The following is a 16,780-nucleotide window of genomic DNA, read 5'->3' as shown; positions in this document are numbered from 1 at the left end:
CACAAATGAGCAGCCTTGTAACCCTCCCAGGACCCGGTTTGGGGACCCTCAAAAGAAAAAGGTAGTCAGAGAAACATGAACGCACTATTCGGGAAGCCAGAGTTTCAGCCCACTGGGCCACACGGGCTATCCACACTAATGACTTTCACCTCCCCTAGCTTTGGCTGGCCCGAGGGGCGGGGAACCCGGCCGTAAGGAGGAGGACCAAAGGCGGGGGGGGGGGGGAGCTTGAATGAAACAATGTAACAATTGATGTAAGGCCTCGCCTGGCTCCCGCTCCCCAGCGATCCTATAGGCGAGGTCCCACTGACTGCCCCTCCCCATTGCTCCGTTTTCTTGTCCATTACGCGCTATCCCTCCGCCTCTCCTTCTTTCTTTTCTTTTCTTTTTTTTCCCCTTCTCCTTCCCCCCCCCCCCCCTTTCTCCAGCTCTGTGTCATTTCCTCCTCGAGCTAAGCTCGCCCGCTGCCCGAGCTTCTCCTGCCGGGAGAGTAGGCGGAGCAGGGCGGTGCGGGGTGGCGTAGCACTGGAGGGCGATGGTGGCGGAGCTGCTGGGGGCGGAGGCAACGTAGCCCCCGAGGAAAAGGAGCTCTGCGTCGCCTGAGAGGAGCGGAGGATGGAGAGCCGGCCTGGGTCCTTCCAGTACGTCCCCGTGCAGCTGCAAGGGGGGGCGCCCTGGGGCTTCACCCTGAAGGGGGGTCTGGAACACTGCGAACCGCTCACAGTGTCTAAGGTAAGACCTGGCGCCTGTGTCCCAGCAGTGCCCAACTTTGAATGGGCAAGCGGGTGCGCAGGCTGCCGGGGGACGCGGCCCTCAGACCAACTCTGAAACTTGGTCGGAGCTGGGCGTGAAAGCCCTCCTGTGGAGCATTTAGCTGCCCGCAGGAGTCTTGCCACCAAGGCCAGTCACAGACACCCTTGACGGTGGCTGGAGCACTAGACGCGAGCACGCCTGGCCCTGGGGCGAGAGCCCAGTGCGCGCACACTCGGGAGGCTCTGGGGACAGTTTTTGCTCCCCCACGTCGGGGCGGCTGCTCCCCTCAGTTTGAGCTGGAGGAAGTGGTGGCTGTTGGAGGTTTCTCCTTGGAAGTTCCCGCGCCCCTGCGGGACAGGCAGCGCCGCTTGGCAGCTCTCTTGGAAGCGGGGTCGTCCCACCAGGGCAGGTTGCAGGTCAAGGGTCTGGTGTGGGAACGGAGATGGGGCACTGGTGGCTTTCGTCGGACTCACTTCCCACGGCCGGAGGCGCGCACATCCATTCAGCTGGCGAGGCGTTGCTCCTGCGGCTTCGGCCCGGCCTTTCCCTCCCTCCGGAGTCCTGCCCCAGCGCCGGCGAGACTTCCTGCACGTTGAGAAGTGTGGAGGAAACTTTTGCGCCATGGAGCGCAGCTGTGCTGGAGCTGCCGCCGCCGCCGCCGCCGCCGCCGCCAGGGTTTGTTTGTTTTAGGAGGCTGTGATCCGCTGGAAGCCAAGTTGCAGCCAAGGGCAGGGGAGAGGAGCTCTCCTGAGTGCTCCAGAACTCCCCAGACGAGCCATCGTCAGCAGGGGTGAGGGGGTGTGGGGGCTGCGGAGACCACTTTCTTCCTGGGAAGAAAGATTTGTGGGGCCACTCACCTTGTGGCGCCAGATTGCCAAGTGAACGGACTTCACGAACTTTATCCCATTTTTTGTTTTGTTTTGTTTCTCGTAAACGTTCACATCTTGAGAAGCTCTTCCCCTGCCAGCCCACGCAGATTGCACTTGGGGTTGTGGATGTGGGTTTGGGCTGGAGATAGAAAGGTGTGGCTTCTCACCAGGGCACAAATGTCACTAAGTTTTGGCTTTGTAAGGGAAGGTCACGTCTCAGCAGGGGGTGGCTAGTGTCCTGCCACGCCCCCCCCCCTCCCCAGGAACCAGTGCTGCTTTTCCCCTCGCATTGGACCTGCTGGTCAGCTTGTAGTGTAGAGGTCCTTCAGGCCTTGGGGCCCATATCGTCACCCAGCTCTCTCTTCCCCATATTAGTCATGTATTTCTAACCAGCCTGAGATGCCTTTGTCACCCACTGTCCCTCCCCCTCTTAAGGTACTCTCCCTCCAATATTTTCTGAGGGAGTAATAAGCTTTCTTTGAAAAAAAAAAAACAACAACAAAACAAAATGAAACAACACTCTCAGACAACCATTTTGGGGAGGGGAATCCTGACCTTCAGGAATTTCTTCTAATCAGACTCCTGTCTTCCCCTTTTCCACCAAGGTCCGAATTGGCTATACAGCCCTCCAGGGTCTGGCAGTTCCTCCCTTTCTTTTTCTCCTTACACCACCCACAGAATTTCCACAGTCTGCCTAAACAGCCTATCTTGGAGAGATCATGTTTTCACCTCTGCCCAGGGCTGATCCATCCTGAGAAGTGCCCCAGAGAGTGCTTATTGCTGTGGCCCTCCCTGGATTGTTTTGTGTGCCAGTGCTGAGCATAGCAGGGGGTGTTACTAAGTATGGGGCAGCCAGCAATTTGTGGTCTGGCTGGGGGATTATTTGAGGGTAGATGAGGGTTTCCTTGGCCAAGCGGTTGAGGAAGTGACTCGTGTGTTGAGAGGCAGGGTGCCTTTTAATGATTCCCTTTCCACTGAATGTACAGTTGACCCTTATTATATGAAAGCTCATTATTACACACATTTGGGTATGCAGGGGGTAGAATCATTTCTCCCATCCCTCCCACATAGCCTGGCACCTTACAGTAAAAGCATGGTATTTAAGTTCAGTGGCATTTTTTTTCTTACCAAGACACTCTGTGGCATAGTTCATTAGTCCCCTTTTCATTTTTCTAACTTATTTTTGTTTCCCCATATGCTTCAGAACAATACAGCTTTCTTCTCGAAAATAGCCTAAGCCTGCACACACTGGTGTGGATGAGATGGAAGGTAGTAGAAAGAGAATTGTATTGGCAGATTGAAAACTTGGGTTCTAATCCTTACTCTCCTGCTTATTTGCTTTGGGGTCCTGAGTTCATCACTTCCCTGCCTGCCCCCCTGCCATGCTGGGCTTAGGTGTCCCCATGTGTATAACGAGGTTCAAGTTGGGGGGGGGCTTTGAATAAGACTATGACAATCTGGTAGGCAACCCTTTCTGCTAGCTTTGGCCCTTTTCTCAAGGGTTATGGACTGAAGAAGAGGCTTTGTTCCATTTGCATACAGTGTTACTGTTTATACTGTGTTTCAATATCCCTTGTTTCATTAGCCTCTTCCCGCCACCCTGTGAGGCAGTCAAGGGAAGGTTGTGGAGAAACTGATGGAAAAACTGAGGCTGTGATTCACTGAATGGCTTGCCTAGGTCTGCCATACAGTGAGTCAGTGGCAGGCTCTAAGTCTATCATATTTTGTACTACTTGGAGAGTTTCTTGATTCTTCTGGTAGTGTTGCAGTTTGTGAAGGGGCATGGGGCAGTACCATTCAAGGATGTACCTAGTCTTGACAGCTTCCCAGGTGACTTTCCGTGCCAGCCTGTGGCTCCGTAGTAGGTGAGGACCAGATTGCAGACACTCCCTGCTGAAGTCTGGGCTCAGGAAGTAGGAGAGGATGGTTTTAGTGCCTCCAAACCACTGTGATCATTTCAGGTCAGGCAGAGAGAGGGGTAAGGTCCAAGACCCATGGTGAGAAATGCTGGAGAACCTCCTTTTATGTCACGGGGAAAAAAAAAATGGGTCTGGTGTGGCGTACATGCTTGGAGATAGCTTGTGGAGACATCTAGGGAGTGGTGGGATTTGAGAAAGGGTGATTAGTGGGAAAAGATCACATTGAGTGTGAAAGTCTATCTCATATTTGTCATGATCAGGTTGGAAAATGGTCAGTTCCTACTGACTGTTGTGATTTTCTTGAATGTGGGAATTCAACTGCCCACGTTTTAGGAGACTGGTGTAGTCTTCTGACAATCAAGTGAGAAAAAAAGAAGAAATGTTAAAAATAAAACAAAACAAAACACCTTTTACTGATTATCCCAAGTGTTAAGGGATGGTTTATGATTTCACCATACATTGTGATGTTTCCAAAGAAACATAACCCACAAGGGCCTTAGGCCCATGACCTTGGTGTTATTAATTCCTTTGGTTAGCATCTTCTACTACCTCCTTGGCCCAGGAGGCCTGTTTAGATAAAGTGGAAATTCTCTTCTAATCATATTTATCTGTTTTGCTATTTGGGGTCCCATCTACAGTATAAACAGCCATCCATGAAGTTGGCTCCCTGCACTGGAAAAGATCTTCTTTGGGGATGGGTGACCCTTCCAAGGTTCTGGCAGCAGTAATTCTGCATCAAACAGGACCTCTCAGAGGCCTCAGAAATTCAATTGTATCCTCCTGTGGGGTGTGTGTGCATGTGTGTGTAGGAGGGAGAGAGACAGACATACAGATAGACAGACAGATGGACAGACGGACAGAGACACACAGAGAGAGAGAGAGTTACTGAGCTGTAACTTGAGGTTCCTATACTGATTCTGAGTTCTTGCAAATGTGCCCTGAGGTGAGTGAAAGGTGAAGAAAAGGAGTGGAGACCAGTGGGGATGCAGTAGAAGGAGGAAATTTGGGGAGGAGAAGACAGACTCCTCCTACATATTTGCCATGTTCCTGGCCCATTTTTGGTGGCAGTCTCCATCTGGCATGGTGAAGCAAGCGGGGGGGGGGGCTAGTTATGCCGTGGAACAAGGTAGGGTGGGATGGGGGAGTAGCCTGGAGGAGAAGGAAACTTCACTTCCTCCACTTAATGGGTATTGCTATTGCTATATCATTTTACCCTCTGTATACCCAGATGTCTATTTGCTAAATGGGAGTAGGCAGATATCTTTATTATCAAAGATGATGTGAGAATGAATTGGGAAAACTCTAATACTGTTTGCTGTCTTTAGCCTAGAAAGATGGCAGAGCATGCTCTTTAGGTTGTTTTTAACTCCCCCTCACCCATCCCCACTGTGACCTTATTTCTAGGAGAAGCACACAAAGAGTTGGTTGAGATTTCAAGAGGACGTGGGTAAAGTAAAATGGAGGCTTTCGTGTGACTGGCAGTAAATTTGGCTGTGAGTTTGAGTTCTTGCTTGCTGCAAAGATAGTGTTCTATGAGAACCATTAGTTACAGTGAAACCTTCCTGGGCCCACCCCAGACCAAGGCTTGGCATCCACAGAGGGACCTTCAAGGGGTGTGCTTCTTGGGAGCTTAGTCCAGTCTGGGTACTTACATGAATACCCTCCTCATCTGCCTCTAGAATCAGCAAACACATCTAGGGCCTCAGTTCCCCAACTGCTACCCTCTCCCAGAAAGTAGAAGGCATTTAGACACATGGAATGGGAATCCATCCAGAGAGATACAAAGAAGGTTGGATGGAGGTAGGGCAGGAAGAGTGGGGAATGGGTGGTGTGTCTGGAAATCCTTGGCTGAGCTTTGGGTACACACTATTTTGGGGCCTGCTAGGCTGTCATAATACACCTGGTACCCTATTGAGATCCACACATATGCTTCTTAAAGTGAAACAGGTCAAGCCTGTTAGAGGATTTTCCCCCTCCAAAACCTCAGACAAAGAAAATAATTCAATTCCATCTGGAAGACACTTGAGCATTGTCCCTTTAAAAAAAAATTAAAATGATTTCCCCTCTTGCTTTTCCCAACCCTCTCCCAGGATTTTTTTTTTTAAAGAGGAAAGAGACTCAGGCTTGACATTGGTGTTTATGGAGCGATTATCTGGAGGGAACACCACAGTATTTATAGTTAAGCTTCTTCAGAACCAGGAGGGGAAAAGGATGCTGACCCATCTGAGGAGAGTTCATCACTACCCCACCCCCATCAAGCACCAAAGGACAGACTTGACTCAGGGCTGCTAACCGAATGCTGTTGTTGGAGGAGGCCTAGAATCATCACAGACTCTCAGAGCCAAGAGGGCCTTTTGGAAGTCACCTGGTCTTAATCTTAACCAGTCCATTAGTCTTCTGTGTATTTTATTATTTTTTTAAATTTTTTAAACGTTTTATTTATATTTGAGAGAGAGAGAGAGCATGAGTGGGGAAGAGGCAGAGAGAGATGGAGGCAGAATTGAAAGCAGGCTCCAGGCTCCGAGCTGTCAGCACAGAGCCCAATGCAGGGCTTGAACTCATGAACCGTGAGATCATGACCTGAGCTGAAGTCGGACGCTTAACCGACTGAGCCACCCAGGCGCCCCATATTAGCCTTCTGTGTAGTAGCTCTAAGCTTGTTCTCCTGTGCTTATGCTGGGAGTTCACTGCCTTCTTAGCCAATCCATTTCCTGGTTGGAAAGTTTTGACCATAGACAACTTTCTCGTATATTGAGCTGCAGTCATTATCCCTCTAGCTTCCATCCATGGGTCCTAGCCCTACCTTCTGGGACCACACAAAACAAGAATGGTTTCTCTTTGTCTCAGGACAGTCTTTAGGAGGTCCAAAGACACAGACCACATCTCCTTGTCTCACTTTTCTAGGCTAAAGAACCCCAGCAACTTTAGCTATTCCTTATGGCATCTGAGATCCAGCCTTCTCTCCTGCTTCCTCCTCCTACTTTGGATGTCGCCTGTCCATGTTTCTCTTGAATTATGGACCCTGCAGCCAAATACAATAGCTGAGGAGAATCTGACCAGAAGGATGATTCTTTAAAAAAAAAATACAACTGAAGACCACTCTGGCTCTTTCTGGTGTCCTTGCCTACAAAAGCCCGATGTCAAGCAAGACCTTTTATTGGAAGTCCATGTGCTGCTGTGAAGCCATACCTGCCCAAGGTGTCTACATAGGCATCTGAGATAGCCACATAATACATTTGGGAGGAACAAATTTCATCTCTTATTGTTTAGTTAAAATTGCCCCAGCCCCATGCCTAGCTCAGGCTAGTGTTAAGAAAAGTGTTCTAAGGGAGATGAGAGAGAAGATATAAGCCCTGACCTCAATGAGCATATATGTTTATACAAAAAGGCACAGAGAAGGAAGGTGTATATTAGAAGAAGGAAGCAGCATTTAATGAATAGGGTAAAAACCAGAGCTTCAGAATGTCAGATTTATTTTATTTTATTTTATTTTATTTTATTTTATTTTATTTTATTTTATTATCAACTTTTGGCTTGGAATTTGTAGGAGTAGCCTCTCTGAACGGAATGTTCCCTTTCTGAGAAAAACAGGTGTCTCCAAGATTGAAGATGCTGACCATATGTGACATACAGTCTCCAAGTTGCAGAGCCCCTATGTAGGATTTTAGACACAGCAATTCCCATCCCAAACCCCTGTCAGATATTATCTCCCTGCATATTGCCACTGGCCCAGACTGCAAAAGCTCCTGCTGTTGCTGTCATCCCTGGGTTCTGAGGTCTTCTGTCTATACCTTGAATACCCATAAGGGTCACTTCTGCTGGAGGCCTTGTACCCATGGCCTTATCTCCTCATGCCCTTCACATCTACCAGTTTGCCACCTGAGTTGGGCAAATATTTTTTCTTGCTACTAAAGCCCTGATCAGGGAGTGTATTGGATGGAGCTTAATCCTCATTATTATTGAAGGATGAGAAGCCTGGGGGAGACACCATTGAAGAGTAGGAAACATGTCTTTCTGACACAGTGTTATTGATAGTGCCTAGGTTCACAACAGTTCTGGGGAGGCCTACTTAATCCATAGTGTAACTGAAGAAATTATAGAACCTACGGACCATTTATAATATTCTGTCTACAGGAAACCATCCAAAGCTCCAAGCTGTTTATTTTCAAAAAGTATTCTTGAGAAAACAGTTTATTCATAAGTTAGGGACAAGTGCTCTAGAATCTCTGTTACAGAGATCTGGGTGGGTTTGGGGTTTCTACTACTATCGGTGTCCAACATGTTCATATTCTTTTTTTTTTAATTTATTTATTTATTTTGAGAGAGAGTGCATGTACACAAGTGGAGGAAAGGCAGAAAGAGAGAGCGAGAGATAATCCCAAGCAGGCTTCATGTTGTCAGCACAGAGCCCAATGTGGGGCTCGATCTCATGAACCATCAGATCATGACCTGAGCTGAAATCAAGAGTTGGATGCTTAATCAACTGTACCGCACAGGCACCCCCCTGAACATGCTCATCTTCTTGATGCTGGGAACAGATGTATGTCCCCAGTGTATGTATGGTCAAACTTGTCTCTGAAATTGAACTCCAGGTTTACCTGTTACCTTGTAATCAACAACTGATCCTTTTATATTGCTTATGTTGGTACCTAGATCACTTTCACTCAATTTCTGTGAGGCCAGTATTTTGTCTCCTGGTGCTCTCTCTCCTGAAATATCCCCTTCAAACAGACTTCAGTTAAGTCATTAATGAATAGTTTGAGATATTTTTTTCCTGCCTAAAGATTGTGTTCCAAGGACTGGGATGGGGTAGAAATTTGTCTCTTTATACCCCTTTGCCACATCCATTGTAAATAGGCCAAGTGGAAAGATTGTCTTAGGCATTAGTTTTGCAAGGAATGATCCGTTCTTCCTCACATCACACTGGCATGTTTACTTGGGCACATAGCCATCCCGGCTGGGCACTAAGGTTGCAACGATCAAGACGACTTGGTTTCTCAAAGTGACTAACCCCTCCCCTTTGACTTCACATCCACTCCCTCCTCCATCAGTGCAAGTCTATGGCTATGCTGTGTCACAGAGTGAGCACTGCCTAGTAGCAATAGAAACACATTTTCCTGGTATCCAGGCTTCTCTCTTCTTTCATGTCCAATCTTTGCTTCCCAGCCCCCACCCATCAGCACCAGTTGCTCGAGGCCTACCCTTTGGACTGGCTTATTCAAGTGCCATTGCCTCTTTGTTCATTCATTGGCCACTCAGCCCTCTGTCCAAAACCCAATTTTTTTTTCTTCTTTGGTCACAGAGGGCCCTTCTAGTCTGCTGTACCAATGTTGTCCCTCTTGGCTCAGCCATGCTACCAGTGCAAAACTCACAGAGTGAAGGTTGATAAAGTTTGAAAACACTCAGCAAATTAATAGCTGGACATTGGGGGATATTGTCTTATACTGTGTCTCTCTCTGTCCTGTTTCAGTAGAAGACAGGACCTTTGTCACATTACTGATACTCTTTCATCAACTTGCAGAGTAATCTTGGCAAGCTGCTTCACTTCTCTGCACCCTCCTCTTTCTTCTCAGACTTTCCGTGGGGTGAGCTTCTGCTTTATTGAAGGGCTGTTAAGGGCTCCAGGATCCTTGCTTGGTCTGGGCTGTGGAAGTGTGAATGTCAGGCAGTTATTACAGGGCATTGCTTTTCTCCACGCTACTACTTCCCATCTTCCCAGAAGTGGCTGTTTCCTGGTATGTTCTCAGGGATGGCATGTGGCATGGTCTGTTAACTTTCACTCAAGTCTTTTAATGTTACATCTGTGAGGAATGTGAGAGGTGGGACTAATTTGACAAGATCAAGGGTTAAGCCCAGTGACGGACAGACCCTTTGTGGTGTCTCCTGGCCCCCACCCGAATGCCACTCAGCAGATTCCCAGCGGTATGCTCAGCTCTCTTCCTGAGCCTCTGGCAGGGAAGTTTTGAATGGTTCTCCTATACTGCCTTTCACGGTCCATCAGATATTGATTTTTCTTTTGGGGATGGGGGTTGGGGGTGATGTGAGGTAGACCTGGGAGTAAAGCTGGTTCAACTAGTTATTCTGGAAAGCGGTTAGAATCTCATGGCTGCAGCCCCATCTTTGCTTATAAGAAGATGACAAGCTAAAGCCTTGTCTTTGTTGAGCTGCCTTGCTGTTTTCCATTTTGTTTTGCATGTGTTTGATGTCAGTAAAAGCTCCTGTGGAAACTTCTGCAGGTAGGCAGCTTTTGATGGCATATTATCTGACGGAGAGGGTGAGTGATGACATCTTGGAGCCTCAGGGGTGAGTAACTAGATCTTGACTCTCATGTTCTTTGGAGGGCTTTGACTGAGAGTTTGGAGCTCTGTGTTAATTTAAAGTTGCAATCAGGGAGTATCAAGACAACAGGCTGAAAAGTGGACTGGGCAAGGACCTGGGTACTCAACGTGTGTGGATGTTCCTCACTGGCTGGAGGCAATGGAGTTTAGAAGGATCTCAGCAACCTCTCACATCCAAAGGGTAGTCAACACCTAGACATCGTGAGATACAAGAGGTAACAGACCTGCTATGTGGCAAATACTGCTGCTTCTAGGTGTTTCACATGTATTCTCATTTCATTTTTTACAGTAACTCTTTGAGGTAGATACTGATGTCTCCACTGTAGAGATGAGGGGACTGAAGCTCAGGGAAGTTCAGTAATAGATTCTAAGTCACACAGTAAGTGCAAGAGCTGGCATCAAAATTTACTTCTGTCTGACCCCCAATCCCAGATTCTTTCTACAATACCATAGGTGAATGAAAGAAAGAGAAAGACAAAAAGAACTGGATAAGAATATGATCCTGGTGGGGGGATGAAATGAGATAGAGAAATAAGATAGAAATGAAAAGAGAAAAATGAGCGGGAGCAGGGGAGAGAGGGAGAGGAAAGGAGGGAGAAAGAAATGAGAGAAATGGAAATTTGTGCAAAAACCAGTAACATTACCTGTATATGCCCCTCAGGGGCCAAGATCAAAGGAAGGATTTTGTTTCATTTTGTTTTAAATCTCAAATCAGGGTAAGGGGTGCAGGCTCCTATTCAGAAGGCCTGAAGTTTAGTTTGTGCTTTGCTACTCAGTTGTGTGTCCTTAGGCAAGTCATTTCCCTCTCTGTGTCTCAATTTCCTGTTTTGCAAAATGAAAATGATAAAACTCACACTTTTTTCCTAAGAGGAAGGGAGATTGATTTTATCCTTTATCTCATATAAATACCAGACGTGTATGTGATTTAGGAGACAAAAGCATTCCACAGTTGTCTCTTATTAAACAAAAATTCTCTTAAGAGAATTTTGAATTTACAAAATTTATTGTATGAAGTTATGGAATCTTTCAGAAGGTGTGAAGTGGCAAGACACCATTAATGGGATGTCTTCTGCGGCCAGAAGTTGGAAGATCAGACATAATTTCTGGCTAATGTCTGAACAGCCAGCAATTTGAAAGGCTATGCTAAACCTTGTTTGGCCTCTACCTAAGAGCTCTCAACTAAGCCTCAAATCAATCAATCAATCAATCAAACGACCACTCAACACATATTTGTTGAGTACTTTTAAAATGCCTAACTCTAAACTAGAGAATGCAAGAGATAGCCATCATAGAAGACCTGTTCCCTGGAAGTGACAGTTCTGTGAGGAGAGCCACTACTGCAAGCCCAGGAAACAAAAACCTTTAAGTGCTGAAACCATGGTATAGGATCTAAGAGCAACATGTATTCAGTGGAGAGAAATTTCACTGTGGGCTGAGGTGGTTAGGGAGCCTTGTGAAAAAAGGAAGAAGAATTGGAGCTAGGCCATGAGGGATATATAGGACTCAGGTAGGCTGGGGAGGAAGAAAGGCATTAATTCTAGTTAGTATATGCTAGTATATATACTGTGTATCCTAAAGACAGGAGATTGAGGTTGGTTTGCTCACCCTACAGTGAACTAACAGCATGAGCTCCCCAAGGACAGGTTGTGTGTTGTTCATTCATTCATTCATTCATTCATTCATTCAATTTATTGAATGTTTGTTCTAGGAACTGAACTAGTTTTTCTCTGGCCTATGAAACCAGCACTGAGCTCCATAACTGTCACTTTTATTTGTTTTCTAACAAGTAAAACTTTCATGGTACATTGTCTGAGCCAGACAGTGGTTTTCCAATTGAACAATTAGGAACTCATTATTAACACCATTCTACAGATATGAAAATTGAGGCATAGAGAGGTTAGTTAACTTGCCCAATGTCATACTGCTTGTATGGTTAGATAAATGAGTCAGTGGAGATCTGCTTGAGGGTTGCAGACTACTGGAATATAAAGGTGAATGGATTTGAGCCAGCTATTCTGAAGAACCCAGAAAAGTTGGATGTAGAATAGATTCAGGTTTGAAGTAGGTAACCATTTTGTTGTTTTGGATGATTAGAGTTAATGTATTCAAGATAAAGCACCTAGCAGAGTATCAGCCACTTAAGTGCTTCCATGAGGAAAGACCTGAGCTGAACAATATGAAGGGGCATTTTTTTTTAAGAGAGAGAGAGAGAATGAGAGAGAGAGAGAGGAGAGAGAGAGAGAGAGGCAGGCAGAGGGAGAGGGACAGAGAGAATCTTAAGCAGTGTCCACACCCAGGGCAGACGGAGCCTGACGCAGGGCTGGATCTCATGACCGACCATGAACCATGTCCTGAGCCAAACAAAATCAAGAGTCAGACACTCAACAGACTGAGCCATCCAGGTGCCCCATGAAAGGTCATTTTAAGGGAATCAGCCATCTTGGCAATGTTCATTAGCAAGTTGACAGAGATTTGTGATAATACACACCATTTGGATCTAAAGAAATGAAGGGGAGGCAGGGGTTAGAGATGAACCCCTTCCAGTATAACTAGAAGGTTCTAAGTGGTGTTAGGGATTGGGAGGCCAATGAGTTTTTGTTCATTTTTGGGTCTTCTGAGACACAGGTCTGTAGGGACTATCTAGTTAAGAAGTTCCATAGACAGTTTGGAGAAGAAAAAAAAAGATTTGTTTATTTAAGGCCACTGATAGGTTAAAATAACAAATCATTATTTTAGGACCCTAATGGTTAACAAAGGCAATTTACCAATCTGCTGATTGTTTTGGGAATTAGTTAATTACCAGACAATCTCATGCTCCAACAGACATCACAGGCCTGCATTGTTATTTAATGGGCTTTTCTGATCATAGCTTTGTCTTGTTGTTTCCTCCAATCTGTGGGATGCCTGGTCACCTGAGGTGTTACTGGCTGAAGTTCCTTCTGTTTAACTTAGTACTTTCAAGTGATGGGAAAGTCCACAAATCAAACAAACAAAAAAAATAGAAGAAAATGTCAAAATGCCAAACTTCAGACGTGGAGCTTGAAATGTTAAAAGGTTTGAGGCTGTTAAAAAGCATCAGTTGATTTGCCAAGATGTTTAAGGACTGTTTTCTCTATATGAAAAACAGAATGTGGAGGCATGGTAAAGCAAACCTCAAACCTCTGGAATTTCAAGTCTGTATTGCATTTAAAAATTTATTTTATTTTATTTTATTTTATTTTATTTTATTTTATTTTATTTTAAGAGGTGGGGAGGGGCAAAGAGAGCCAGAGAAAGAATCCCAAGCAGGCTCTGCACTGTCAGCACAGAGTCCTATGCAGGGCTCGATCTCACGAATGTGAGATCATGACCTGAGCCGAAACCAAGAGTCAGACACTTAATGCACTGAGCCACCCAGGCATCCCTGTATTGCATTTTTGTTGTTAGCAGTTTTATATTCTGCATAGTGTAATATTATTAATCTGTGAATATCATTCTTAATATTTCTACAGTAGTATTGGTTGTTAAATATGATCTTTGAAAAAGCACTGTTAAACTTGCAAGTATGATTTAACTGCCTTCTGTGGTGTCCTTACCATACTCTCATCCTGATTCTTATATTAAAATAAGGAGGAAATAGAGAATTGCTTCAAAAATTAATTTATTGCCAATCTGGCTGAAAAATGTCACTTTATTATTAAGAGACGTTTAAAAATTTTGGGGTGATTATCTGACCCAAACCTTAGCTCTGATGCTATGTATACTTACATGAAATTCTCAGGAGAGGTTAATTTCGTGTGCAGATGGGCTTATCCATTCCTCTTCTGCCCCCATCCTTCTGAGATTTGCTTTCTAGATCCATTATTTTTGGATAGTGTCACCTGCTTTTCTGCATGGTGAAGAAGTAAAATTCAGAATGTTGCAAAGATGCTTGTGCTGTGGAACTTGGTCTCTCCACTCCCTCCCTACCTCCTTGTAGACACAGCTCCCTTCCTGCTAAGGGCTAATGGGCAGGCACATGGGTTCCTTTACCTAATTGTTCTCTCTGTCAAGGTGAAATAGTTTAAAATTTATATTTGAAATTGACTTGAATATCTAGCTGCTGAGGCTCTTTTTTGTAAAGGACTCCCTGAATGCTCTGGCTTTTATAAGAGCTGGCTTGCTAACTTCTCTCTGCTGTGTGAGTTCTGGTGGGAGGATGATACTCTCCTCCTCTGGATGTAAAGGGTTAAATATGTAATTGTCATATTTTCCTGTGCCTTTGGCTGGAGAAATGTGCAGTATTCTGAAACCTGCCCAAGCCCTGCATATACTGTATCTGCTTAAGGAGGGTTTTGGCTCTTAGCCCTTCTCAGCTGCATTAGGGTTCAGGTTACATCCCTCTCTTCTTCCAGCCACTACTAAAAGCCAAAAGAATTAAGGATCAGGGAGAGTTAATTCCCACTGCTAAGACCCAGGTGGGGTCCTTCCAACTCCCATCCCGGCTTCTAGGTTGGAGCCCTAATTTAGGGCTGAGATCTAGTCTAAGCCTATAAGTGGCAGTGATCTGGAACAGGCCCCAGAAATGCATTTGACAATCAGGTTTTGCCCTATGTTGGCAGTTATCCTGTCTCTCTCTGTCTCTGTCTCTCTTTCTCTCTCTCTCTCTCTCTCCCTTCTTCCTCTATGTCCCTTTTTCTCCCTCTCTCTCTGCTTCCCACTTTTCTGTTGGGATCTCACAAGAGACCAGTGACCCCAGGGGTCAAGCCACCCGATGCTATTACAGAAATGGAAATGATGTATCATAGTTCCTTTTTTCTAAACTGGAAGACTTGGATAGATGAAGCTTCTACTTTTTACTTCTACTTAAGTCCGTGACCCAACTTCACTACAATATTAGGAGTGTCATTCAGAATAAGAAGTGTCATTCATATCTCACCCAGCTTAAAAGAAATGCATAGTCATGAGCTTTGAAATAGCTCAGAGTGCAACTTTGAAGGAGGATCTTGCAAGAGCTGGGACAGGCAGGAAGAAGCCTCCTTCTGGAGCAACTCTACTACTGTAGTGGCCTCCCTAGTAGTTTCCCTCATTTTGATCATCCCCTCCCCCTGCCACTTAAAGTTAGTTAGTGGTTCCCTGCTACCTTTAAAATAGAGCCCGAACTACTTCAGCTTGCTGTATGGACCATTCTCCATCTGGCTCTAGTCTTATTCGTGGCATTCCTTCCTTCCAGAACTCAGGTTTTCAGCAAGAATAATTCCCTCTCTGCGCCCCCCCCCCCAAGACACACTGGGGAAATTCTGACCTCCAAATACCCCATCCTGATGTTCCTTGAGTGGCTTTGCTTTACACTGCATACTTGGAAGGCCTTCTCTCATCTCTGCCCCTTCCAAATGGGCCTAACCTTCAAGCCCTAGCCATAAGCCTCAAGGACATCATCTCAGTGTATTCCTGGAGGAAGTAATCTCTCCCTTTTTTGGATGCTGGAGTTCTGATTTTTCCAGTAGAAATCTTTGGGCACTTTGGCTGCCTTGTGTCTGGCTTTCTGGACCAAGATCTTCTAGAGGACAATAGTTATATCTTCTGTATCTTTATTATTATCTTCAGCACTGAGTACCAAATAGACTCTCCATAATCGTTTGCTGGAGGATTCAAGCAAAAGTCTTGTACTCAATAATTGGTCATTTTCCCCTTCCCACTTCCAACCCCAAATTAGAAAGAGGATATGATTTGAAAAGGTGGATATACTGGCCAAGGTTTCTAGTCTTTTGGTGACACCTAGTAAGTAGGGTGAGCCTTAAATGACACACATGTGTGAGCTAGGGACAGGGGCAACATGTAGAAGGAAATAGTGGTTCGGGTAGAAATTAAGAGGGATCCCAGAGGCAACCTTGGATGAGAGGGACAATGGCAGCAGTGGGGTTTAGGGGAGGTTACCTGCATGTCTCAGAGCTGCTTGGAGTTTGGTTTGTAACAGTTGGGTTTCTTGCTGCTGCAGCTCTTGTGTGTGAGCTATGTTCCTGAGGCTTGCATGTGAGAGAGGCCTGCTGGCTGATGATTACAGCACTGTCCTTGCTGTTGGGCAGTGTTGTTTTGAGACTCTGAAAACAGCAGCCACCCCTCCTGTTGCTATGTGTTCGAGGAGGACATAGTGTGAGTCTTCTGCCTGTCTTAAGTGTTTTTGATGCTTCAGCTTAAAGGAGATAGCTTTATGTGAACATACTGTGTGTGTGTGTGTGTGTGTGTGTGTGTGTGTGTGTGTGTGTGTTTCCACTTTTGCTTAAGCAAGCCCTAACGTGTTCTGTTTGACTAGCCTTGGATGTGAGTCATCGTCTGGTATTTATACTCAGTGCCTTAAGTGTCCTCATTATTTGACCATGACATTCCTTTTCTCACTATTTTACTCAAAGCTGAGAATGCTGAAAAGGGCCCCAAAGAACCATCTCTGTTCTCCTTCCCAATGGAGTCTAATGTAATTGGTGGCTGTCTCTGTGGAAGTCAGTTAGGTCATGTCAGGGCACCAAAGGAGACAGATTGAAACTCATAGTGGCAGGACTATGACAGTTTAAAAGACGCACTGCAGGGCCTTCTCTTAGTTTGTTCCTGCCCAGGTTACTGCTGGAGAGTTTGAATCACTGGAGCTAACTTTGGGAACAGGGCTCAAAAGGGACCCCAGAAGCATTTGTCCTTATCAGGATCACCTAGTAAGTTTGAAAGGAGTACAACCTGAGAAAGCCTTAGAGGAGATGATTCAGCCTTTGCAGGCATTGGTTGGAGAAGCAGAGACTGTTAGCTTGCTCCTTACCACCCTTTCCATCAGGGTCCTCCCAAAGCTGAAAGTTTTGTTTTGGAAGCATGCTCCTAAAGTGTGGGAATGGGAAACCCCATTAGGGGCACCATTGTTATCAAAGGGAAAGAACTTCAGAGAGGAAGGACATGACTG

At 45.7% G+C, this 16,780-nt stretch overlaps 1 protein-coding gene across 1 annotated transcript in view; it reads left to right on the top strand.

Moving 5' to 3' along the window:
* Positions 1-254: 254 nt before the first annotated feature.
* The window catches only part of SHROOM4 (shroom family member 4), a 259,611-nt gene continuing 243,085 nt past the window's right edge, over positions 255-16,780 (top strand). The window contains exon 1 of the mRNA XM_045472903.1: positions 255-732. Within this exon, the coding sequence (XP_045328859.1) occupies positions 616-732 (117 nt within the window). The 5' untranslated portion in view covers positions 255-615. The remainder of the gene's footprint in view (positions 733-16,780) is intronic.

The sequence above is a fragment of the Leopardus geoffroyi genome, chromosome X (genome assembly GCF_018350155.1).
Source record: "Leopardus geoffroyi isolate Oge1 chromosome X, O.geoffroyi_Oge1_pat1.0, whole genome shotgun sequence".
Classification (NCBI taxonomy): Eukaryota; Metazoa; Chordata; class Mammalia; order Carnivora; family Felidae; genus Leopardus; species Leopardus geoffroyi.
Note: the sequence above shows the minus strand (reverse complement) of the source record. Positions and strands in the feature narration are given on the sequence as shown.